This window comes from Haliotis asinina, chromosome 13 (genome assembly GCF_037392515.1).
Source record: "Haliotis asinina isolate JCU_RB_2024 chromosome 13, JCU_Hal_asi_v2, whole genome shotgun sequence".
Taxonomy (NCBI): domain Eukaryota; kingdom Metazoa; phylum Mollusca; class Gastropoda; order Lepetellida; family Haliotidae; genus Haliotis; species Haliotis asinina.
Window position 1 is genome coordinate 21952739 of NC_090292.1, and position 27407 is coordinate 21980145.

Here is a 27407-nt window from a genome sequence, read left to right on the forward strand (position 1 = left end):
GTTTCACAGTTGAAAGTCAATTTAAAATATACTGTATACAACAGTCACAGTTACGAACAGTTAATGAAACAGCGTTATTTGACCTGTTCACACAGAAATAGAAACAAGCAAGTTTGTCCACTTCGTGAAACAGGGCTGCATCCTACCAGTCCTGATATATATCACACTCACATAAAACAGTCAACGACTGAATATTATCACAGACTCACAACCACACATGTTTCTATATCATACAATCACCGGCGTATACTGGTACACACTTCAAAATGTTAGGTGCTAACATGCCATAACGATATACATACTATATGTCCATGTCTAAAGTCTATTATCCACTAGACAAGCAGTTAATTGCATTTGGATTATTTCCTTTTGCATTTCATGATATAGGCGAAAAAAGCCTTGTGGGTCTCAGAGTGAGGGAACACATGAATGTACAAGTGTTCCCTTACTCTTTTCCAGATTTCTTCACAAAGGTATGTATAATATTAATATTAATTTCGCAATGTGGCTGAAACTCTGGACATAAATGAAGGAACACTTGCACTTTCATGTGTTCCCTTATTTATTTCCATGAGTATACTTTCATCCACAGTTTCACTTAAGTACAAGATACTTGCACAAGACTGAAGCTTAAGTTCGATCATCTCTATGGCTGAATACTTTTGGACAACTTTTGATGATGGTTTCAGCAGATTTTAATTAATGTGGAATCTGAAGGTCCAGTGAACATGTTTTACACTGATTGACTTAGTAAAGGCGGTCCAAGACACAGATTCTGGTAGCATTCTTGGTGATAAGGAGTTTGTAACTTCCTTATTTGATGATAGACTACAGACGTCGCAGTCCTATAACTACTCTGTGGAATGAGACCTGAAGACACAAGCATCTATCCAGTGGACACCTACTACACCTAGTTAGTTCATTGACCATAAACATGACTGTCAACTCTGCTGAAGACAGAAGTCTACTTCAAGTTGTCTATACAGTTCAGAAGACTCAAACATCTGTGTCTACTCTGATACGTCTTGATAGAGTTCAGGAGACATCTGTCTGAGTCTATTTGAAGTTGTCTACCACAGACATCTAAGACTTCTGAACTGCTTTTATGCAGAGTCAAGAAAACTTAAACATTTGTCTACATCTACTTAACCACTTAAACAATCCATCTCAAACACCTGTCTACTGTTTGGAACAGTCTACAAACTATTCAAGTCTACTAGACAGAATCTAGATAAGAGTTCACTGGATTCCACTAGCAAACTCTGGATGTGTCTCCACAGAATCCAGCAGACTCTACTAGACACATCTGGACAAGTCTACTGGGTAGTCCACTGGACTCAAACAGTAAACTCTGTCTGGAAGCATCCAGGACTGCATGACAGCCTCTAAACAAGAGTCCACGGATTCAAACAGTAAATTCTGTTCTGAAGAACCCAGACGACTACTGGAAAGTCTGGACAAGTCCCCTGGACAGCTTCTAGAGACTCCATATTTGGCACAGTGTAACAGCACATACAGGAGTATCAAGCAGGATCTAAATGCGAGGAGGTAATGTTGTAGTATACAGAGACACACACATGCTTCAGCTCCTGGCTATGTCGAGGCATACATGCCTCTCAACATGGGACGATTCATGCATTCCTTGAGTCACGTGACAATGCATGCACACGTTACAACTTCTCAACTTCATGCTCATCATGGGGAATCGAGTGGCCTGAAAAAGGTGGAAAATTCCAGCATGTTACCATGGAGACAGAAATACTTCACACACAAAGGTTGCAAGGGTTAAATGAAGGTGTTAGTTTGAGTAGAAATACATAACTGCTTAATATATATCATCGGACAGGTGGAACTTCTGTTTCTGAGTGTCTTACTCATGATATGTAAACAGTATTGATAACGTTCACTACTTAAGGATAATCCAAATTAGAATAAGTCAACAGCAACACAATCTGGTCACACAAACTGTCTGGTTTCAACTAAATTAATTCTTTGACTGAGTAAACATACAATAATACACTCGTGTAACTTTGAGTCATGGGTATAAGGGACCTGTGGTGATAATCACATATTAATGCATGATTTCATTTCTTATACTCACTGATTATTTTATTGATTGATTCAGAAATTGCAAATGCCTAATATTCCCATCATGAATGAAATGTTTAACAAAACCATTTGCAATCATCACCATTCACCAAGGTGTAATGTCACCTGTTTTGCAGATTTCGTAGTTGGTTACTTTTTATCACATAGGAAAGTAGGCGACAAGATGTGAGAAGGCTGGTGCTATTAGTATTGTTTTTACTCGATATTTTGTAGAAATAAAAGAAATTTGAAACAGGTACTCAGAAATATTGGGGGCATTAGTGATCTTGGGCAATTTATGTATATGTGCTTGACAATGAGATTTAGTGTTTTACGTCTATTGCAGAGTTTCCAAACATTTTTGTCAGTACGTAAATCAAAAGTACCGCTTCTTGACATCATACAAGACTTAATTTATAGTCACGAGAAAGCATGATAATCACTGCGATCCATTAATCAAGGTTATCCACGATCTTAGTTTATAGTCATGTAATATAAACAAAATACATCAAAAACATTAGTGTTGAGGAGGTTGAATGTGACTTCATCTGGTAGAGCCTTTGCCTTAGGTGTAGTACTGGCAAAAAGTGAATCAGTGACTGATCCTGTCCAAACTAAGGCCCATAACCCTATTCAGAGATCTGTCCTGCCACAAGGACTCCTAATATTGTCCAGAAAAAAACTCAAGTAAAAACATGGAAAGACCAACAGCTGTGTATGTATTGCAGGTTTTCCTGTTCATAGAATCTATTATTTTATGATTTTTAAAGAAAAATGAGGTACTCAGAAACGAATTTTGATTGTCAAATTTAAGTACATCTCTCAGTAGAGTGAGCGAGTGAGTTTTGTTTTATGCTGATTTTAGACATAAACCAGCAGTATCAAAGTGGGGGGACACCAAAAATGGGCTTAGCACATTGTACCCATGTGGGGAATTGAACAAGGGTCTTCTGCTTGACGAGCGAACGCTTTAACCACTAGGCTACCCCACTGTCCTTCACCCCAGTAGATGAAGATTGAGATCAAATCTTGTCTAAAACTCCTACACATATTACACCACAAAAATGTTCTTGTCTATTTGTCTCCCTTATGAGGATTTTTCTGTTCATAAAATTCATCATTTGAAAATGTAAGAAAAAATGTGAAAGAGGTTCTCAGCAACTAATTCCTATTTTCAGGTTTCAGGGCATCACCTCAGCAGATGCAGATGAAGACATGTCCTAAAACACCTACACATGTATACCAGAAAGACGTTACTTGATACACTTCCACATCCTGGACAGGTTTAACATGCCAACACCAAGCAGTGATCAAATGGTTGCTTGTCAGTTAGTTCTGATAAACTGCTGTGCTGTTGCTGTGCCATTGCTTAGAGCAGCGAAAAACGAAGCTCACTAAGTTATGACTGCATGATGCCAATTAGAAAGTGGTCAAATGCAACATATGTCATATTTGGGATTTCACTTTCTTAAGTACAAATTCTACTACTTTTTTGGTTGAGTCCCATCTGGGATTTGAACCCACACCCTCAGAGTCGGGCACCTAACTGCCAGCACTCAAAGTCAGTCGCCTAACCTGCTCTGCCACTGCGACTCGTGGAAGTCGGCTAGGCAGCTGACTTTGTTCTGCTCCCAAACATGACATATGTTGCTCACTAAGTTAGTTGAAATTATGGGAATATGAACTTAAGCAGCACATGTTAAATGAAAGCATGAATTGTTGAATCTTCTGGAAACACATAAAGGAATGCAGGAAAAATCAAGTGTTCCTTTAATATTCTCTAGTTTTCATCACCAGCAGAAGTCTGAGAATAAATAAAGGGACACTGCCATGAAATGGTGTTCGCTTATTTGTTTCCGTCAGTATATAACCCTGCCATCGTAAGTGGAAATTGTCTTGGATGTGTGTTCAACTGGTTCTCACCAGTTTTATATCCTGCCTACAGACAAATGACCATGTCCGATCCAACTCAGATCTTTTCATAAACGATTATCATTCTGTGATTTTGTCCCTTTTTCATTTTCGCACTTGGTAGAATATTTCCAACTGTGCCTCGACAAACAAGTGTGAAAAAAGACGTGTTTTAAACTGACTGATTTGACTGGCTGTGATGCATATTTATGACTCAAATCCGGTTAAGAAATAAATCTAGTTTGGACACTCCAGTCTTTTAGTGATCCGTGACAAATGACAAAAATTCAATCAAACAAGACTACATTACAGGCTAGTGGATGGAAAATTTGCTCTTGTACGATTTCCTGTTCAAGCAATACCAACATATATGAAACTTGTTCTTTCCTTGCTTGGTGCTTTGTTTAAAAACTATAGCCTGCAGGACTGCCAGGCATAAGACAGACTAGCTGCAGACGACACACATCAGACAATGTACCACGGGTCACCTACCAGATCTTGAATTTGGTTGAATCCCAAAGCATAATTAAACAGTACAAAATCGAAGGAAAGCAAAAACAGGAAATAGCTGAGTACTAACTTTCATAAAAACAATAAAAAAAAGTCAGCAAAGAAAAAAACAAAATAAATGCCTAAAGCTAATCTTACCACTGGCATAAATTGTGTCTGACTAGAGGTCTGATTCAGAGTTACCTCCCTTGACCAAGAAAAATATATACCATCACAGTGGAGAACGATTAAAAAGAAACATGCATTGAGACTAAAATGAAGACAAAACATCTAAATATCTTCAATTTAACATTACACATAGAACAATGCAGTTATATTAAGACAGAAACGTATCAACTTTGCTATGGAATAAACAAACCATTCATTATATACAGACATTCTGTGAGTGTACATGCACAATTAACAGATATATATTTAATTGATGCACTTAGTTTAAAAACAAACTTTACAAAAACAGCCGAGGTTCATGAATATTTTGGGCTACACCAGCGTATATGTGGATATAAAATATGCATCACACGATTGGAAATAATTTAGAAAACATAGCAGATACACACAACAGCCATGGTGTACTGTCTTAGAGTTATTTACAGATGTATTTACAATACTCGCGATGCTGTGGTGCATATATGTAAAGAAATAGCAAGATGATAGATTCTGCACTGAATTTCAATGTGTACTTTAAATGTTCTCCCAAAGTTTTCCAGTACTCCTATATTGAAAAAGAAGGAGTACCTACTCCCAATGTTGAAAAATTATCTGCAGTCCTGCTTTGGGCATATTTTAGGCACTGAAAATGTTTCTAAAAAGATCTGGCCAAAATAATCATGATCCTTGACGACTAACTCTTGATCACTTAGTCACAGAATTACATGAAGACCATGCAGTATCATCCCAATAATGAGGTATTCGGTATTAATACATGAAACAAAGGACAGATACTGACACAGGACTTGCACAAGGTAATACTTTCGGTGTTTCTTCATAGAAAGGTATTTACTATTTTCTCCACAATGACAATGCCATTTGATTTGATATGGTAAATTATTAATTCTTCAAACAAAGTGTGATCCCAGAGTACATAGCATTTGAATATGCATTCTCTTCCTTCAGAGGCCATATTTCCCTGTTTCTCATAAAATCCCCTAGCAGCCAAAAATTGCGACACAAATTATCTCCCTTCTTTCTATTATTCAAACACATGTTACATCGACTTAGATCCAATATGGTGGCTGGCACTGAGTTAGTTGATCAACATGTGAAGGTTAGATTTGATAATTCATGTTTAACTGAAACGCAGAAACTAGCACAATTTATCATGCAAAACTGTGTTGCACAGGAGATATTGCTTGTGTGAGATCAGGAGATATCCCCTAGGCAAGCCTCAGATGTTTGTTACTGTTATCAACTCATGTTGATATATTTGATGTCAGTAGACACTTGGGTGAGATTCTCTATAAAAAGTGCAGGAATCAATCAACAAGATGTTTTTATTGATGTGACACTTAAGGCATTTAATAGCTAGCTTGTCCTTTGTCAAAGAGAGGGGAGGAGACACCATTGATCTGTGATTACATGTCAGGGTTCTGTCTAGACGAAACATATGCAAATCGTGCTGGTGAAGGGGTTCTAGTTTTTTGAAAGTATACAGAAATTACTCAGCCTTTGCAAATGATCACTTTTGAAACATTGCTGATTGCACAATTACATCTGATTGCAGCCAATCATGAATCTCGAACACTTACAACTTGAAAGGGTTGTATTAGAACAGATATTACGTAGGAAGATATGACAGTAGTACTTCTGTAGGAAGAGAATGTTGAATGTGGGACCATCTAAAATTTATACCTATAACATTAGAGCTAATCTTCAGCTGTCAACAACTTTGGAGGAACACAGTAGATATACAAATTGTGGATGCAAGTTGAAATTCTTACAAAAAATATATAATAAGAATTTATAAGAATTTTTTCTTTGAATCTGTATTTTTTATGAAAAGAGACAGCTGTCTTATTGCTAATATCAAGGGGAAGTTGTGAAGTGACATCAGAATACACTACTCAAGTAAAAAGAGGGATAACAAATGTCATTTCATTTACATATACACATTCTTGGGTATTGTGGAGATACAGAAGGTTGAGTATATTTTCTGTGAAAGTTCACCTGTCAACAAGTTTATTGTCTGTAAACATCACAATATTATGCATGATGTGACCTTATAGTCACCTCTCATTGGACAAGAGTACACCAATGTGCATATAATCAATCAGTTTAGACTAGCACTTTAAAATATTTCAATAATTCAGTAAAACCACTGCAGTAGTTTCTCTTAATCAACCAATTAAAATTTGAATATAAAAAAAAAACAAAAAAAAAAAAACACCGAACATTTTGGCAAGAAACATGACAGGAAAACTATTCCCAAAACTTTTCACACAAACTCAGGAGGTTTGAAGTAAAATAAAAATAAGCAAATTGTGCACTTTAAAGGCACACAAGAACAAAAAAGGATTATCATTCTTCAATGGACACTTTTTGCAAAATCGTTTTGTGTATAATGGAAGACATTGCCAAATCAAAGGATCATACTGTTTTAACTTAAAACATGCAAATATTCATACTTTTCTCAACTGTTCCTATTCACAGGACTTTGTTTGCTACGGAGACAGAGCCCAGTTTAATGAGACAATGTAAAATTACATGTTAAATACTCAATATATACATCTAACAATGCATCAATGTTCTCATGAAGGAAAGAAAATTTTGAATTCTATGTATACAAACAATTTACAAAATGTAAATCCTCATTTTCCTAATTAATGTAAATGTTAAGTTTTCTTTGACTAAACATGAAAGTATTGTGTTAAATGGTTACAACCTTGCTGACTGGTTACTGACTCTAACTTCTCCGTGAAAACATGCACCATACCAGTCTGCGAAATAGTTTCCAAATTTTGTTTGCCAGTCTGGCTGACTATGCATGACAGTTACTTGCCCACAAAATAATTAACTAGTGAGAAATGAGAATGTAGCACTAGGCAAACATCACTAGACCATTATCTTACATGATTCAAAACAAGTTAGACAGAGTGGTATATTTAAGAATGACCCAAAATTTGCTAGCCAGTCATGCCAGTGACACTGACGCACTAGCCCAACTGGAATTTTACTAGCCATAGGCTGGCAGGCCATTTGAATTTGAAATACTCTTGGCCCGAGAAAGTTCTGAAGGACAGGAACATTTACCAGTTTGTATCATATGATGTTAATATGTGAAAACAGTTAATTTCTAGCCATGCTATTCACACACATGTAATAGTTTTAAAACTAATGACTTGGTGTTTAAGGGTGGTAACATTTCCCCGTGGATTAAACTTCAGGTAGATTGCAACGTTGTAGCAGGTTACTGAAAAGCTGTAAAAACTGTTCCTGTTTTGTAATTCATACATGTTAAAGTTTCTGCATATTAACTTCATTTTGACTCCTACCCTTTGACTTCAGCACACAGCAGCATATGACAGGGATGAGGATGACGGCAATCACACCAACTACGATGAGCGCGATCTGCCACCATTTCCAATCATGATGGCCATTGTCTGGTTTAGGGAATACTGTCTTTCCTGAAAACAGACAAAAGTTTATTGTGAGTAAGGCACCTATTTTAAAAAAATCACAAACACTGAAAACTTTGACCATAACTTAAGTTGTACATGGCCGTACCAATGCATGTAGGAACATAAAATGTGCACCATATGGTTGGAAATAATTTAGAAAATGTAGCAGATATGTACTATATCAGTGCTGTATGGTCTAAGAATGATTTACAGACATATTTATCCAAAAAAGTATTGGTTTGTTTATTGACCTGTTTACACAAGAGTAGCAATTTTGTTGTACATATGTGAAATGAAACACAAGATTACTGATACTCCATTACATTCCATTCAGTACTCTAAATGTACTTCCTGGACTCCTTTACTGATTAAAATCTAAGAAGACAAAATCATCAATATCTCCCGCCATGGCAAAATACTCTTCGTGAATACGTCAATCTCATTCAATATTAGTAGTTATGATAGACCCCTGAAGGTCCTGGGGTAGAATAGGCCTTCAGCAACCTATGCTTGCCATAAAAGATGACTATGCTTGTCGTAAGAGGCGACTAACGGGATCAGGTGGTCAGACTCACTGACTTGGTTGACACATGTCATCGGTTCCCAAATGTGCAGATCGATGCTCATGTTGTTGGTCACTGGATTGTCTGGTCCAGACTTAATTATTTACATATTGCCACCACATAGCTAGAATATTGCTGAGTGCGGCGTAAAACTAAACTCACTCGCTCACTAGTTATGATTACAGTATGTCAATGTATGGGTGTGAAAATGGCCGAGTGGAAGGAGAGTATTGTAAGGTTTTACAGTTCTGCTCCAGAAAAGAACACTACCATCAAATTCAGTGAAGGATGAACTTGTTGCCAAGGAAACACAAAAATATTTTATTCAGAAATCCAAACCTATCAAAAGGCTCCCTTTAAAACCAGACCTATATATATGTGCCAAGTTTGGTGAAGGAATAGTGAATGGTTTTAAAGTTCTGTTCTTGGAAAGAGCAAGACCACAATATCAAAGTCAACTTTGTTGTCAAGGAAACCACAAAAAATTAAATTCACACACTGGTTTAACCTCTAAAAGGCACATCTAGGGATCATGAGGAACATGGAAAATACTTGTACAAAGTTTGGTACACTAAATTTTGGAAGACCTGATCTAGACAAGCTAACATCCTAGCCGCAGTCTATTCAATTTTTTTATTCAAATTTCTTAGGCTTTCTAATGGAATCGTATGGGTGTACCTTGAAGTTTAAATTGGTAGCGACTATGATAAAATCGTAGAGGTTGGCATCTCTTATATTTGAAAGCAGTGGGTAACAGAAAATGAAATACCTGCTCAACATTCCTAATACCCATTTCAAATACTATACAATGGGTACTGTGCGTATATAAATTTAGTCTAATCTGGAGTTCTATTGTTCGTTGTTCACTGTTTGACGATCTGTCACTTTTCTATGCGAAAATGCATCATGCAATCTACATTATAAAATCTTGTGTAATAATTATCACACATTTGGTGCAGCTTTCCACCAAAAGTTTGTAGATTGTGTGTAAGCTGGGCCAAAGGCCCCTAATACTGAATACATGAACTGAAACAATGTGTCCAGACATTGGAGCAATGGGTGTGTATGATGATTGGTTCAAGACAGGTTCACGTCTACTCGGCTGCCGAATATAAGAGAGATAGTACAGAACGTAAGACAGAATAAGTTTAAATAAACACTGTTGGCAGGGAAATAGGTACAGGAGTAAACACGCCTCAGAGGTTTTGGTAGACAATGTAAAACTGGAAGGGGTAGACAATGTAAAACTGGAAGGGGAGGGATTTCCCGATCCTGATGGTTTTACATTGTCTACCAAAACCGAGAAATGTTTTCTCTAACATATATACCGTCAGTGGTGGGTAATTACAATGTAGATGATCATTTAATGAAGCTAAATAGCAATAACGGAAGCGCGCGTGAAATCAATTTAACAAAAGTAACTATAAGTAGATAATTTAACACCTCCACCTTCGTCAGCCCGGTGGCCCTGCGGTAGAGCATCTGCTTACGGATATGGAGATTTGTGGTTCCAATCTCGCTTCGTAACACCTTTGCATTGTGAGTTTAATTACGAATGATATTTTTCAATTGATTTGAAACACTCATGTATCATTTGAATGTTGATGTTCATATAAAGTTAGGAAAAGTAAAACCTGGAAGCTGTCTTACTGACGAAAAGTAAAACCTGGGAGGATGTCTTTCTAGTGAAAAGTGAAACCTGTCCCTCCAAAACAAAAACCCTTAAATGTGGTTATTCTGGGAAAACAAGAGATGACCTAATATATAGTGAGAAGAACACTTTAGGTTTATATTGTAGGATTAAGTCTTTGGTCTGCAGCACTTTGTCAGTACTATTTTCTGTGAAATACCTTGACTTACCTAATATGTTATCAGTTGAGGCGATGGGGTATTCTAGTAGTTAAAGCATTCGCTTGTCAGTTGGGCTCAATTTCCCACACAGGTGTAATCTGTGAAGTGTATTTGTGGTGTTTCCCACCATGATATTGCTGAATATTGCTACCAGCACTGTAAAACTAAACTCTTTCATGTCTTTCTTTTTAATGTCAGAGGTACTGTAGCGGCCACAAAATTTTCCAGTCCTGTTCTGGGATTCGAACCATGAAGCTTTTGATCCTAAATTGGACGCCTTGTCCACATGACCAAAGAGGTTAACCCAGTCAAGCTGACAAGGTAAGGATGTATCTGTGGGATGACTCCACACCCTCCTACACACTCCTACGTCAACAGAAGGCACGTCCCAGACTGCATAGTTGGGTACTGATGCTTATTTAGCTCACATTTGATTTGAACATGCTCAGGCCCACGTTGGGCGTCAGTGTGGCTGTCACAAAATTTCCGAGTCCTGTGCTGGGTTTCAGACCACGGACCTTCTTGATCCGAGTCGGATGCCTTGTCATCATGATCAAAGAGGTTAACCCCGCAAACTGACAAGATACAGATGTCATCTGTGGGATGACTCCACGCCCTACTACGGTACTAGCTGTTTTTAGACTTCAGATTTTTTACCTTTAACACCGTCCTTAACATTGATCGTGAACAGATCAGCTGGTTCCAGTGAGGCGTTCAAAGGGGCCTTTCGGGTCATTTCCAGAGTGAGGTACCTTCCTTTGGAGCACCATGTTTTGGGCTGACTGCTTGTACAGCTGTAAGTCTGTTGAAGAAACAGATAATCATCATCATCACCATCAACATCATCATCATCATCACCATCAACATCATCATCACCAGCAGCAACATCATCATCATCATCGCAATTATCATGACAGATCACGAGGTTGAAATTTACATCATCATCATCGTCATCATCATCATCATCATCATCATCAGCAGCAACATCTCAAATCATCATCATCGCAATTATCATGACAGATCACGAGGTTGAAATTTACATCATCATCATCATCATCATCATCATCATCATCATCATCACCATCATCATCACCAGCAGCAACATCTCAAATCATCATCATCGCAATTATCATGACAGATCACGAGGTTGAAATTTACATCATCATCATCATCATCATCATCATCATCATCATCATCATCATCATCATCACAGATCACATGGGGCTGAAAAATAACACTATCACACTATAACACAAAATATCACAACTTACATGGGCTGGAGAAAATGCTGTCAGATTTCCATCTAAGACATTCAGCTCAAAGTTGCAGTACTGATGCTTGGGCAGATACTGCAGACACACTGTCTTGTTCTTGTCTTCTCCAATGTATTTGAAAACTGCTTGGCAAAGTGCTGGCAGATCCGATGTTCTATCACTGTGACGATTCCTAACAACAACTGTCTGACTTTCATCGACCTCCCTCATCCCACTGACAGTTCCGCAGTCCCTGTCCAGGTAAACTGTAACCATGGCAACAGTGAGTGAGGGCATGTTGTTTTATGCACAGCAGTAGATACTGCTTGAAAGAACATACTATGGTAAAGGATTGCCAAGCTACTGGAATAAATACATTCAATACAGCCTTCATCTCACCCCTACTCACACTTCCTATACATGTGCTCAATACTGCCTTCTACTCACCCCTAACCACACCGCCTTCATCTCACCCCTGCTTATACATGTGTTCAATACAGCCTTGATCTCATCCCTACTCACACTGCCTATACACACGTTCAATACAGCCTTCATCTCACCCCTGCTTATACATGTGTTCAATACAGCCTTGATCTCATCCCTACCCACACTGCCTATACACACGTTCAATACAGCCTTCATCTCACCCTGCTTATACATGTGTTCAATACAGCCTTGATCTCATCCCTACCCACACTGCCTATACACACGTTCAATACAGCCTTCATCTCACCCCTGCTTATACATGTGTTCAAAACAGCCTTGATCTCATCCCTACCCACACTGCCTATACACATGTTCAATACAGCCTTCATCTCACCCTGCTTATACATGTGTTCAATACAGCCTTGATCTCATCCCTACCCACACTGCCTATACACACGTTCAATACAGCCTTCATCTCACCCCTGCTTATACATGTGTTCAATACAGCCTTGATCTCATCCCTACCCACACTGCCTATATATTTGTTAAATACAGCTTTAATCTCACCTTTATCCAATTTGATTGTAAACAATTGCAAGCGATCACCATGTGTACCCACCAGTTCTTCGGTTGCCGTGCATGTTGCGGACTTTGATGTTGATGTCAACGTCTTTGATGCTGGCTGTCATACCACTGCTCTTCTGAGCCAAGGACAGAGCTGCATATCTCCCAGTGGAACAGATTTCCATTGGCACCGAAAAGGAGTCGCCTGAATCATCACTGAACACCTGTGTGAAAGACCATCAGAAATATTAGACTGAATAAAGAAAGTGAAATGTTTCTTGGGAATCGGTGCGTCACTTTTATTTGTGCGTGTAACAATATTTTATTGCCACTTACAAAAAATACTGACTTTGCCGCATCTTGATCATCCATTTGTCCACTGTAAGAATGAGTGGGACTGAATCCATAACTCATTAACACATGTAAAATTTTCCAAGCTGAGCGAAAACAACATATTCCTCCCTTGTCACTTTTTTTCAAATGAAAATTAAAAGAAAAAGTCCTACTGTCCTTGTCACTTTGACAAGGGGTTAAAAAATCCCATCGTCTGATGCCCGGGACAAGTCAGTGTTCATTTTGGGCAATCAAATAATGGTATCTTACTTGTCCGTGGACTACTAGATAATTTCCACTGATGGTTTCAAACTGCAAATAATCTTGGGACTTCATTTCATATCTGCTCATAATGAATTTCACAATAACAATTTAGTACAGCTAGTAGAGAATGAAATTATCAGTCTTCGATAAGTAGCCAATAACCATCAACATCAAACATTGAGTCATAAAAAAGCAGGGCAAGCGGAAAAATAGTCAGGACAAGTTACTTTCATGACGTCACTTGCCCTGTGGCAAGTGGCTTTTCAACATATTTTTGAACATCTGAGCATTATGTTTATTGGGATTTGTTGCTTGTTTCGTTGAACACTACATCCAGCTATATGGTGACGGTTTGTAAATAATCAAGTCTGGACCAGACAATCCAGTGATCAACTAGATGAAGCAGCAGATCAACTAAAGATATGTTTAAAAGGTGTGGAGAATTCGGATTTATAACCAGTATGTTATTCCAAATTTTACCAGCCAGTCAGGCTAGCTATGCTTGAAAGTTACTAAAGGTACTAACAACTCACAAGCTGGAAATGTGAATTCTGACACAGGTTTCATCATCAAGCTACTGATATGATGAACATATTTAACAGGCCATAATCCTGCATGATGCATTAAAAGCGAGTAATAAGTTGGAGTCGGAGCGAGGGATAAATCTCCAAAATCACCACATAAAATTCACTAATGCGTCGGGCTAGTGACTGTGATTTACTGGCCTGACAATATTTTTACTACCCACAAGCTAGTGAACCTGTGGTTATTTCGCACACTGTTTGAAGTAATTTGTTTATTGTCTGTTTACAATGTGGTGGGTATGTGGGTGTGTGGGTGTGTGGGCGTGTAGGTGCCAGTTGGCATTTGTGGTCAGGGCTGGATTAGGAGGAGGTCTTAACTGGCCTCTTGTGGTTTGAACACATCTTTTTGTTGTCCAAAATTTTTTTGCTTGGATCTAAACTTTTTGTGGTATTAACAGAACTCTTGTCTGATCTGATCTTTTGAACTGCATTGAATTGATCTTACGAGTGAGAACTGAATTTGGGGGTGTGAACATATCTTTCGTTGTCTGACCTGACCCTTTTGGGTCTGTGATCTGAACAGGCCTTTTCTGATCTCATGTTTTGTAACAGACTTCACTGAACAGATAATCATAACCTGTACAAAGGCATATACTGTGCTCTACTCTGACAGTATGGAATACTGAATATATCAATCGTTGGTTTATCTGCTGGAACACTGCAGTGAGTGAGTAAGTATAGTTTTAAGCCACTTTCAGCATTCTATAAGTCAAATGATGGCAGGGGACACACTGAAAATTGCATTCATATGGGGAATCAAACCAAGGTCTTCAACACTATGAGCGAATACTTTACCAACTGGGCTACCCCACCAGCCTGGAATACTGCCGACTTTAGCACATCCATCCATCCATCCATCCATCAACTAACCATCCATCCATCCATCAACTAACCATCCATCCATCCATCCAACTAACCATCCATCCATCCATCAACTAACCATCCATCCATCCATCCATCCAACTAACCATTCATCCATCCAACCATCCATCCATCCAACCAACTAACCATCCACCCACCAGCGTAGAATACTGCCAACTTTGGCACATCCATCCATCCAACAAACCACCTGTCCATCCACCCATCCATCCATTCCCCATTTAACCAACCGTCCACCCCATCAATCCATCGATGCAACCAACCAACCAACCAACCATTCATCATTTGATCGACTAACTAACCAACCACATACCCTAGTTGGCGTGTTGCCTGATGATTCTTGTGCATCAAAGAAGTTGAGTTTCAAGTTTCCATTCTTGAAGTAAAGCTGGTCGATTTGTAAACACAAAGCATCATCCAGCCCGGATGCCTTGAAGAGGATCTCACAGGTTGAGAAGGAGCTTGAAGACAAGTCAGGATTGCGTTCTGCATGTACGGTCACCTGACTGGTCAGGTCGACAGTGTTTGTTTGACCGCAGTTTGCGAAGGCGTCAAAATACACTGAAATCATAATGTCCAAGATTACCTTGAGCTCCATACTACATGCGAATACTACATATTTTAAGGCTGTAAAAATCAGGATCACTAGTGAGTGAGTTAGTTTAGTTTTACGCTGCATTCAGCAATATTCCAGCTATTTCTATATGTTCGATCTGTAAATAATCGAGTCTGGACCAGACAATCAACAACATGAGCACTGATCAGCGCAATTGGGAACCGATGACGTGTCAACCAAGTCAGCGAGCCATACCACCTGATCCTGTTTGTTGTCTCTTACGACAAGCACAGTTGCCTTTTATGGCAAGCATGGTCACTAACTGACTAACTGACAGTAATTTGTAGACACACGCTAAGGACACAGTAGTAATAGTACAAGATGAAGATGGAAAGGGTTTTGTAGCTTTTAATTCTAAAGCTACGAACATTTCATCTGAGTGACATGACCCAGGTGAATTTCAGTTCTGTTGCAGCCTACTCACCATCAGTATCTTCTGCAACACAGGCTAGGGTCATTACTAGAAGGAGTAGTCCGCATCGTCCCAGAAAGGTCATCATCGCTGCTTGTTTACCAGATCTGCCTTAAAAAGATAAGTTGCATCGGGCATTAGAAACACCTTTTTCACAAATAAGGGCTCCAGATAATTTTGCAACATCAGGATTTTGTAGTTGGACTCTTTGCTTTTTTTAGTATAGGAGTACTGAAAATATTTAAGAGTACATTTAGAGTACTGAATGTCACTGTGACAAGATGAACAAGAAGACAATATTTCTGCAATGACAAAATACTGGTCAGGGATATGTCTGCTTGATATGTTAATGTCAAATGTTTTGGTGTATATATGACAAATTGGAAGGAGAGTATTGAAAGGTTTTCAAGTTCTGTTCCAGAAAGGAACACTACCATCAAATTCAGTTGAAGTCTAACATGGACTGGAATGGAAGCACAAAAAACATTTTATTTAGAATTCTAAAACTACCAAAAGGCACCAGTACATCACCAGACTTACCGAAAGTTTGGTTTAGAAATAGTGAACAGATTTAATATTCTTCCCCGAAAAAGAGCAAACCCACCAAATTTAGTCCAACTCAAAGTTGTTGCCATGGAAACACAAAAAAATATTTTATTCAGAATTCCAAACTAGCAAAAGGCACCAGTACACCACCAGATCTATTTATGTGCCATGGTTTGTGAAGAAATAGTGCACGGTTTTGAAGTTCTGGTCAGGAAGAAACAAATGTGCAGGGATGTATGGACGGTGTGCATTTGTATACTGCCGCAAAATGAGCTGCGGGGCATAATGAGTGATACTAGTAAGCTGTTCGTTCATTTTTCATACAACAGCTTCATTACATGACTGTTGACAAGTGGTCGAGGCACAGCCTTGTTTCTGAAAGAAACCCTTAACTTGTTTCTGTGCTGCCACCTTTCCATACATGTGCAATTCTGACCAATGAAATTTAACCAAGCAATTTCTCTGCGGCATGTGGTTTCCTCAGAAACCATGATTCCCAGAACACGACAAGGGAAATGCCAGTGTGTCATTTACATTCAAATATTGGCCACTGACTGACATATCTTACATAAATACACCTGCAAATGATCTTGAGACATACACAATTGCTGTGACCAGTATAACCTACATTTTCTAAATTATTTCCTAACGTATCATGCATATTTTCAGGTGTACATACGCCGATACGGTCCTTATCTAAAGCCTGCACATATATAGCAGTGTTAGCTCCCAGGAATATACTCATGGTTTGAAAACATTTATACTGCCATTAGTCTGCCATGTCTGTGAATCACGCGTCATGTCTAAAAACCGATGTAAAATCTCCAAACCAGGGATCGAAATTATTCATGCCATTACACCGATGACATGGCTAAAATTGAAATGGCTCAGTTAATTTACTACCAGCCTGCTCTTTTGGCACATATGACTTGTTTGTCAAAGTGCATTAAAGAATGTTTTCACCATTATGATTTATTATCTTTCATGACTTAAAGTGACATTCTGGACAATGACTAATGATAAAGTTTACAGGTCAGGCAGCCAACTAATCATCAATGTCTTTACAAAGTTTGACGTCATTAAATAAAAATAAATACATACTTAGCAGTGTGTTATTATTTGTTATGATTTATTACTGAATACGGTCCATATCTGAAGCCTGCACATATATAGCAGTGTTAGCTCCCAGGAATATATTCATGGTTTGAAAACTGCCATTAGTCTGCCATGTGTTTGAATCACGTCTGAAAGCCGATGTAAAATCTCCAAACCAGGGATCGAAATTATTCGTGCCATTGCACCGGTGACATGGCTAAAACTGAAATGGCACTTTAAATTTAGAAACAGCGTGCCCTACTGACACACGATTTGTTTGCCAAGGTTTGCCATTAAGTGTGTTTCTTTCTTGACTTAAAGTGACATTATGGACAATGACTAATGATGAAGTCTACAGGTCAGGCAGCCAGCTAATGTCTTTTTAAAGTGTGAGGTCAGTAAATAAACAGAAATGCATACCTAGCACTGTTTTATTACTCATGACTTATTTGTGAATGTTACAATACACTATCAACTTGAACATTCACTTCAAGTCATGTTATGCTTTGAAGTTCAGCTGAATAGATTATGAATGTATGGCACAACAGAAATTGAAATGGCACACTTAAATTATGATACGAGTGCCCATGAGGTACACTTGAAAAAAAAAAAAAATTTGATCCCTGCCAAACAATTATCACATTGTCTGTTCCCACAAATGAAGGCTGCAAAAGCACAATGCCAATATGTACTTATCAGATGGGTAGACAAAGTACATGTCAGCCTTCCATTTTGGTGGAAACCAAGGTGACTGAGTAGGTTAGATGGCTCACTTTGTATGCTGGGGATTAGGTGTCTTTGGCTAAATGAAAGTGAAATATTTCTCGCGCATCGACAAGTCACTTTTTTCATTGCCATTTAAAAAAAATATTTTTGACTTGGCTGCGTCTTTATCATCCATATGTCCACTATAGGAATGAGTGTCTGTAATAACAAGTGTAAGTTACACTGCAACTGAATCTGCAACTCATTAGCACATGCTACACTTCCATAGCTGTATTTCTGAGAGAGAAAAAATAAAAATGTGTTCCCCAGCATCATTTTTTTAAATAAAATTTCTTTAAAAAAGGTCCTACTGGCCTTGTCACTTTTGTAAAAAAAAAACTGCCTGAGAAAACTTTATTTTTGAATTTTTATGCAGCCTTACACTAAAAATGTGTGTTTGAACCCTGGATGGGACTAAACCCGAACGTAATCTGTACTCTACTAGTAAAGTGTAATCCCAAATATATTGTTACAATTGTCCACTTTCTAAATGGCATTGTGTATTCACATTGTGTTTACCATGAACCCAGTTTCAATGGCAGACGCATTGTGCAGTCACTCTGAAATATGTTACAGCTGAGCTCATAAATACAAAATGCCTACAAATAAAAAAGACAAAAGACCTGACAAAAATGCACAATGATGGAAGACGTGACTTTGAAATACATCTGCCAACATGATCATAATGGCAACAGCTTTTCAGAAGCTCAAATTCATTCTCCTTGCAACACTAATATGCTTGCCAGCAAAGGCAGTGCACGACGCCCTATGTCCGAAGACACTGCATAAAGACTCAGTTACTTCCCTTTCCTGCACGAGGACTTAAAAATCAGGTCCTTTAAAAAGCTCAGTGATAATAATTAAGACAAGATCAATAAGGCAGTAAAGAAAAAATAAAATAAAATCACCAAAGCAACATTCCTACATACTGAAACTGTTTTACTTAAATTGGCAATGTATAAAGTGTATATGGGGCAAAATACAATCTAAAAAGGATTTTCTCATAAGTCTGCATTTTTCACTAATAAAAACATTAGGATCTTACTTCTTGAGAGGGGAAAATTAATTTTAATTATTTTTTTGTATTCTAAAAAAAAAAACGACTGGAGGATTCAGAAAACAAGCAATAAAATGGGTCTGGATAAATCATAAAACATAACGAAATTTAATGGCGACCATCTTGGAAAACAAAATGTCTGGTTTATATGCTCACAAAGATGGGCATATCTTTTGATTTGTGAAAATTTATTTCATTATTTTCAGAAATAAGACTGTGTTGCTGGATGATGTAGAATTTCCTTGTCTGTTGTCAGGAGTCACTTGAATCGAAATGAGTGACTCCTCTCAGGCAGTCACTTGAATGCTTAATGGAGGACCGTCACGCATACACTTTGTGTCCTCTACTGTCAACCATGTTAATCACGTAAATTCATCAGAAGCTGGTATTTCAGTGCACGGCCACGACGAATCATATGCAAGCCAATTTAGTTAATTGAGTAATGTATGCAAGATATTATAGACCTATTGGGCTTTAAGTGGCTCTTTTGTGTTTTTTGCACTCCAAGATCTGTAATTAATTGAATAAATGTGATTCTCATTGAGTAAAATAAATATGCAAATATGCGCCATATATGAAGCTCTACCAGACATTTTCAAAAGGTTAATTAATATAAGGATGAAACAAAAATACAAAACTTTTGGATTTCATTACAGTATACTTAACCGAAGGCAAAATATACTACCCTAAAGTTTAGCCTCTACACGTTCTGCATATGGTTACACTGAAAAAGAATTTTTCCACTAACTTGGGGAAACTGACTGTAAACTTTATGAAGATGAATTTCACAAAGACCGTGCATCAAATTGCACAACAGCATGTGCAAATACCGTGCAAGTGAACAGCTGTGTTTTGGTGAAAAACTTTGTTAAGAACTCACCAATTTTCACTTTTTTTCATCCTTTAATAACCTTTTCAACATTACGAATCTGATTTACATACGTTCAAGTGTAAACAGTACCTTAAAACAGAATGGAATACTTAGAAAAATCTAGTTTGGAACTGTTGACTGAAGCCAGCAGCCACAATTACACTAGTGAGCCTAAATGTCTGATGGGCAGTATATCATGGCTCTACCATAAGCGTTATACGGTTTCACCTCTACAGAATACCCTTTAAGTTTTTTGATAAAAATAAAAAGTGTTTTTCACTCTTTTCGACGTAAATGATATGTAGACACATGAATTTGAAAATGTTTGTATAAAAGTAGCCTGACCTCCATAAGGCTCATCCAGATAAGAATAATATCATGGACATGTAAAGGTTAACGGAGATTACGTTAAAAAAGTTATATTGCGAAGAGGCATAAGTTTAATTAAACTATTGTCTTAGGTGGTATAAATGTTGTGACAGCTACTGTCCACTTGTAAACCATATATTTTGTTTAGTTTTACGCCACATTCAGGCATATTTCAGACACATGGAGGCTTAAAACATGTACATCATTTAGAAAGGCAAGATAAATTTAAAATCACTGGTCAAGAGGGGGACATGAACTGATGTCCGAAAAAAAAAACATGCCAGGAACATCAACCTATGGGCCCTGATGGACAATTGAACAAAATATATTTAGCTTACCAACCACCTCAATGTTATTGTTGACTATGAACTGTTCACGGCATGGATATCGAATCATAAGAAGGAGTACCTCGGTGATGCAATTAGCCAATACCAGAAACGACAGATAAGGAAAACAAATTTAGAGTTATCTCCCTTCCATCAATTTGAATTCGCAAAACATAAGTAATATCCGTACATCATACATGACCTTAATGATTCAAGATAAAGAATTACTAACAATAGCCAAAAGAATTTCTCATAGTTGTGCATTCTGATCAGGTAACATTGAAAGTGCCATGTTACTCACTTGTAAGCTTAGACCTTAGCAGGGTATGAAACTCAAAAAAGTTTCAGCCAGACCACAGGGATGGTTAGATGCAAAACTTGCCAGCCCTAACCAAAACTTACCTGCCCACATAAAAATCTCACAAAAATTTGTATAATTAAATTACAACTTTGAATGAAAACACTGAAAAAACACTTATACCAATGCAAGAAAAGAAATAACTGTTTATTTCATATCTGTCAGTGAATTAGTAAGGATGCCTTATTCTGAAATATGATAAATATTTTCATATGTCTAAACTGTAGCCCCACCCTCTGACGGGTGAATTTGAGAATCTGGCAGTATCCTGAGCAGTTGAGCGCACAGATATTTCGAATGCTGCGATTAGTATCTTTATGACCGGTTTCCTGTATAAACGTTTCTGCAGATATGATGATAGCGTTCACAGCCAAGAACTAGCTTTGGTGGCAGCCTTACATTAACCACTATACAATGCATCGGTGGTCCAACTAACTGAAATAATCAAAGATTGGCTGAAATGATTAAACAAACAAGCAGTCGATCATGTTTTCTCATAATCAAACACAAACCATTTTGGAACAGTGTATTGCTTATCAATATTTTTCACGAGGTTGGTTTTCTGTGTTAAATTTCATAAGCACTACCAGCTGGTTTCAAATCAGGATTGACTTTATCTTGATGACTCCGGGAACTTTAGGTTCTTAAGATATTAGTAATCCTTCAAAGATGTAACATTTGCGAATGCATTCTGTGAAATTTCGCAAAAATATTGTCAGAACTACATTTTTCTCCCTTATTTTTGTGCATTAGTGAGTGAGAGAGTTTAGTTTTATGCAGCACTCAGCAATGTTCCAGCTATATGGCGGCGGTCTGTAAATAATCGAGTCTGGACCAGACAATCCAGTGAACAACAACATGAGCATTGATCTGCACATTTGGGATCCAATGACATGTGCCAACCAAGTCAGCAAGGCTGACCACCCGATCCTGTTAGTAACCTCCTACAACAAGCATAGTCACCTTCACGGGTCTTTTGTGCATTGACGGACATAGCCAGTAAAATTCAATAAATGATGTTAACCAGTTATTTTCGATGACTGATCAGTTGTAATGAAACAACCACCAATGAGATTTTAATCAAGTCATAACACTACTACACTGTCTAATACAAGGAAATTGAAATTTGGAAAGCTTGTTATTGTAGTTTGATACCTTATCATAAAGTGTGAACAAAATCGCCAGCAACAGGAAATTATTTTGATAATTACTGTGATAGTACACATGAAAAGCCATACATTTCAGAAATACAGTGTAAATATGTCTCAATAGTTTTGAGATGGTCCCTAAACATAAGGAGATTGACTTCAAAGTGCATATCAAATTGCAGAGGATATGAACAGGCATGTGTAGGAGATCATGTGACATGACAAAATGGTTGGTATACGGAAGCAGGCACAGCTACAGAAATACTTATTTTGGTCATTGAGCTGGAATGTGCCCATGTCAGTTGGGCATTTCCCTTTGCATTACTAAGTAAATGCTCACCTCGCTGAGACTCAATGTGGTATTTTGCCATTTTCTAATAATGGTAAAATACAATATTAATAAAGTTAAAATGCTCATTTACATGTTTATTATTTATGTTTGAACTGTAATGTGAGATGTGATAAGACGATCAAGAGTGAGTGGGTGAGTTTAGTTTCACACCTCAGCAATATATCTACCTATATGGAGGCCTGGATCAGACAATCCAGTCATCAACAACATGACCACCCATCTGCGCAAATGACGTGTCCGATGAACTACGCTTGGTGTCCGAACCAACTGATGATGTGTCAACCAAGTCAGCGAGTCCGACCACCCGATCCCTTTAGTTGCTACCTATGGCAAGCATAGTCGCCTTTGTTGCAAGCATGGGTTGCTGAAGGCCTATTCTACCCTTGGATCTTCATGGGTCAAAAACGTTAAGAAACAGTGCAAGCTGCAAAGTTCATGTGCTAAGTGAAATAGAACCTCTCAATATACCTCAGTTATTTTATCTATCTACCGTGACACAAGCTAAGATTTGACATTTTGTGTGTACACATGTAAGATCACATTTAATGACCAAAAATTCAAACATATTTTTATGCAAAAGGAATTGCATTTTCACACAAACATTTGCTTAATTTACGCAGATGCGCCGTTTATCTCTACCTCTAGGAAAATAAAACTGATAGTGCAAATGCCCCTATAGCATATTCTCAAAGACAATAGCACCTTGCCTTCTCTGTGCGTTTTATCATTGATTTTTGCCAAAATGTTCGTATTGCGATATGTTATTATTTATGCTGACATAGTGCAATCTGTATTTCAAGTTACTACTTGCTCATATGAGATACTGCAGTGTAATAATTTCGCGGCAATAATACACTAGTGTAATAAATTTTTTGTTTTGAAATACCCTTTTTAATAAATTTTTGAAATGAAAGATTTAGCATTTAAGTTCACATATACCCTCGGGGTAGTACAAATACATAACCATTTACTGACATCATTATAAATGAAACCCAGTAATTCAAACTACTCCTTTTGACATGTAATTACCTTAAATCAACCTTTTTGACAACCATGCACAATTCTCTCCGGCAAATGAAATTTGAATCAATCAGACGGGCGCGCCTCCTTGACGTAATATGATATATATCTATGTGGGTTGCTGTAGTATTCATCTACATTTCTGGGGATAGATTATCTTGTTTATACTATAGGTCTATGTTCTCAATCTACTGCCATTGAATCTTGTCAACTGCTTTGCTTATTTTTCGAGATACAACGTTTTTTCCACGACGATTCTGTCAAAATCACTTGTTGTCATAATGGTTATAAATCGTTCTGTTACAAGCGGTGTCATGCAATATGTTTTAGGTCATGATTCAAACACATACTTAACTGTAAGCAGGAAGTAGTTCTCTTAACTTGACAAAAACAAAACATAACCTAATTGACACTCAAACTGACCTAAGACTGTGACGCTATGATATTGAAAATGGTGGTGATACTGTTTACAATATTACTGTCACTTAAACCACAACATTGCTTCCAAGGAAGAAATTATTATTTTACAAATTGTGTTACCCAAAATCCTTGAGGTTATCAATCATTTACCACAAATTGTTAGTAGTTTTGATTTTTTTTCAACTCGGTGAAAACAAATCAGCATATTCTATCTTGGAAGTGAGGTTGGTGTTGAACCACCTGATTTAATATATACAGACTACCACAATGCTCGCTTTGCACTCACAAACTACTTATTTTGCACAAACTGAGGGGTCCAGAGGAAATCAGTGCCATCACCATCACCAGAAACCTGGGAGCATTTGACAACAACACAACAATTCGGCACGTCTTTGTTAACATCAGGAAATCATCAAAATGATTGAGATTGTTATACATTTTATAGACATGCAACTGAAAATCCTTCCTCACATGATGTCGCTGCGGTTTGGTCCAGTGGACTGATGACAGAGTTACGTAACCTGTCTGTGGTTTCGTTGGTGGGCGAGAGTGAAGCAGATGACTTTTTGGCAACTTTTAATCACTCAGTATTAATTAACCACCCACTCTTTAAGAATGAATTTGGTGTTCTGCTTAAGACTGACCACAAGTATTTCATATGTAATGTTTAAAAGAGAACAAAAAATGTGTGCTTATTCATTCTTTAAACAAGCAATTTAGTATCATTAACTTGTTTAACATAAACAGGGCAGGTCGTTCAGTTTCCTCTCCATATTGTGTGTAAGACATGGTTTAAGGTCATCAGCCTAGGAGATAATTGTATTCCATTTTCATTTTTTCAGTCATTCAGCTAGTGTCATTTAAAGCTGAATGTGTTAGTGTGAGGTTTTAAATAGAGCATTTACCACTGTGTCATCACTCACCGCTGATTTCAAATATGTAACTTTATTTTGAATATTTTCCCTCATTTTGTGTTAAGTTACTTCTCCAATACTTACTGATTATGAGTTGATATGTAGTTGATGATTACCGATCCTTATGATAAATGTTTATAATCTATATCAGTCTAGCCCAGTCTGGTTTAATCTTAACTGGTCTTTTTGTGGTGTTAAGCATTACAGGCACAGATCCATTTTAGATTTCCCACATGCGTACAATGTGTGACACACATTGGTAAGTCATGGCTGGTGTTCCTCAACGTAATATTGCACAATGTTCCTAAAAGCGATGTAAAACTAAATTTAATCACTAAGTGTGTATACAGTAAAGAACCCTTTAGTTACTTGTCATCCTTACAATAAGAAACCTATCAATTTAATATACGGCCCCCAATGAGTCAGTGCGCGAAAATATTATGATGGTATTTTGCATGTCGCAATATTTCCCTGTTTCATAGTCACTGACACTCACACTAATACTAGTCTTATACCTTTTTTTCACAAACGTTACAAAGACTTAGATGATTTTAGATCCGTATGCGTGATTTTCTCTGACAGCATGAAGCATTGAAGGCACACGCCCAACACAATGACGTAATCTTTCTGTGATTACATCCACATGTGGACGAAGGCGGCTGTTGAAATAACAACATGGCAGTAATATCCAGTAAGATAAATCATCTCAATCTGTTTAACAGTTATCGGAGCTGAGACATTCACAATACCGAAGATTATCGACAATGACAGTCACTGATCAGGGATGTGACGCGGGTTTGGTGTCATTTCTGATCGGAACCAAAGCGTGTACTATTTGTGAAAATAAACTATACACCGGTTTTCTACAACTCTGAATAATTTGGTCTTACCTTTTTCAGCTGAAATTGAAGTCACTTTTGATTTGATATCAACTCGTCTACTTTCGCTGCCAACTCGGTCGGTAATCGCAAGCTCTCTTTCACTTCCGGATACAATAAATGCGGTTGCAAACTCCAAACAGCGGCTTGTTCTTGGTAGAGCTTCCGCAAAGCATAGGACTGGTTACGCATATCGCTGTCAGGAGTCTTGGGTATGAAATTACCTCCCCTGTATAGCATTTAACCCTCCTGGATGCCGAGGGTTATTTTTCAGGCGCACATTTTCGTAAGGTTTGAAAAGTGAACGTTGTGCGCGATTTGCGCTCGCGTGGTCCTGGATCTGCGTACGGCTATAAAATTGCACAGAAATGTAGAATATTTAATTTTCTATCCGTTGGTATAAATATAACTGCGGCTACCTCAGGGGTTTGAGAAACAGACACTGCCAAAAGTTGTCCAAAACTTTTGTGTGAGTTGAAAAACAGTCAATTTCTCCGTTTTTTATCGTGCACCAATAAAAGCACTCTGCTACGATTTTTTTAAATTTGGCATCTTTACGGAAAGTGTGAGCGAAGAAAATACAGCTTGATATCTGAACGACATAAGTGTATATGAAATGGATGAATGTGCTAATGCATAACGTCATACTCACAAAATCAAAAATGACATGCGATAAATGTGAAAAATCGATTTTCTTCTATGACGTCAAGCGTCGACAGAGAGGATAAGGGGACATAACTCCGCTATCTTTACATTAGGCCAATGTAACTCAGATCACATGGAGAGAATTTGCTGTGGATACGGACAGTGTATTTTCGTTGTTTTGCTCACAGTGAACCAAACTATTCCAAGGCAAAGTTACCCAATGTGAGAGGATACCTTTTGGTAGTTTCACTATTTGTAAGAAAAGATGCAAGTGTAAAGCAGGTAATAGCGATTTGGATATCCGTATCCGATGTATATTTTAGTTCTGAGATTCCCATATTCTCCTGTTTGTGTAGATGTATTTTGATTAATTTTGCATCATCATTAACGGAGTAATTAATAGCCACATTTTCAAATGTATTGAAATAACTGAAAATAATGCGACATTTTAGTTGACGTCACGGCATGTTTTGTGCATTTTGTGACGTCAGAAAAAGACGACTCTAGTTGCTGATTAGTATATATCTAACCTAATTTCCACTCAATGTGTAAAAGATCTCGGCTTCTGTGTCAGAATTCAACACTTTTTAGCCAAAATATAAAATGAATGGCTTTACCACTGAAATATTGTCCAGAATATATCAACAATTACACGGTTTTACTATACATCGTATTGTGAGCAACACGCGTATCTGTCTTGCATCAATTTAGTTTAAATGAAAATTTCACAACACCTGAATATTCATTGAATATTCATTTAGGAAACAGACTTTTC

General features: G+C 37.6%; 1 protein-coding gene across 1 annotated transcript; it reads right to left on the reverse strand.

The window, feature by feature from the left end:
- Window positions 1-367: 367 nt before the first annotated feature.
- LOC137259832 (uncharacterized) lies at window positions 368-26099 on the reverse strand. Its single transcript, XM_067797453.1, has 8 exons — window positions 26000-26099; window positions 15881-15979; window positions 15154-15401; window positions 12836-13004; window positions 11809-12056; window positions 11195-11339; window positions 7998-8129; window positions 368-1714 (listed from the first exon to the last, which is right to left on the reverse strand). The coding sequence occupies exons 2-8, from the start codon at window positions 15954-15956 to the stop codon at window positions 1671-1673; spliced, it is 1062 nt and encodes a 353-aa protein (XP_067653554.1). The 5' UTR covers window positions 15957-15979; window positions 26000-26099; the 3' UTR covers window positions 368-1670.
- Window positions 26100-27407: the final 1308 nt, after the last annotated feature.

Coding starts and splice junctions, on each gene's coding strand:
- LOC137259832 (XM_067797453.1), bottom strand. CDS start 15,956: ATGATGACCTTTCTGGGACGATGCGGACTACTCCTTCTAGTAATGACC. Junction 13,005..15,153: donor CAGGCAACACGCCAACTAGG/GTATGTGGTTGG, acceptor TCTTTCACACAG/GTGTTCAGTGATGATTCAGG. Junction 12,057..12,835: donor GCACGGCAACCGAAGAACTG/GTGGGTACACAT, acceptor CCATGGTTACAG/TTTACCTGGACAGGGACTGC.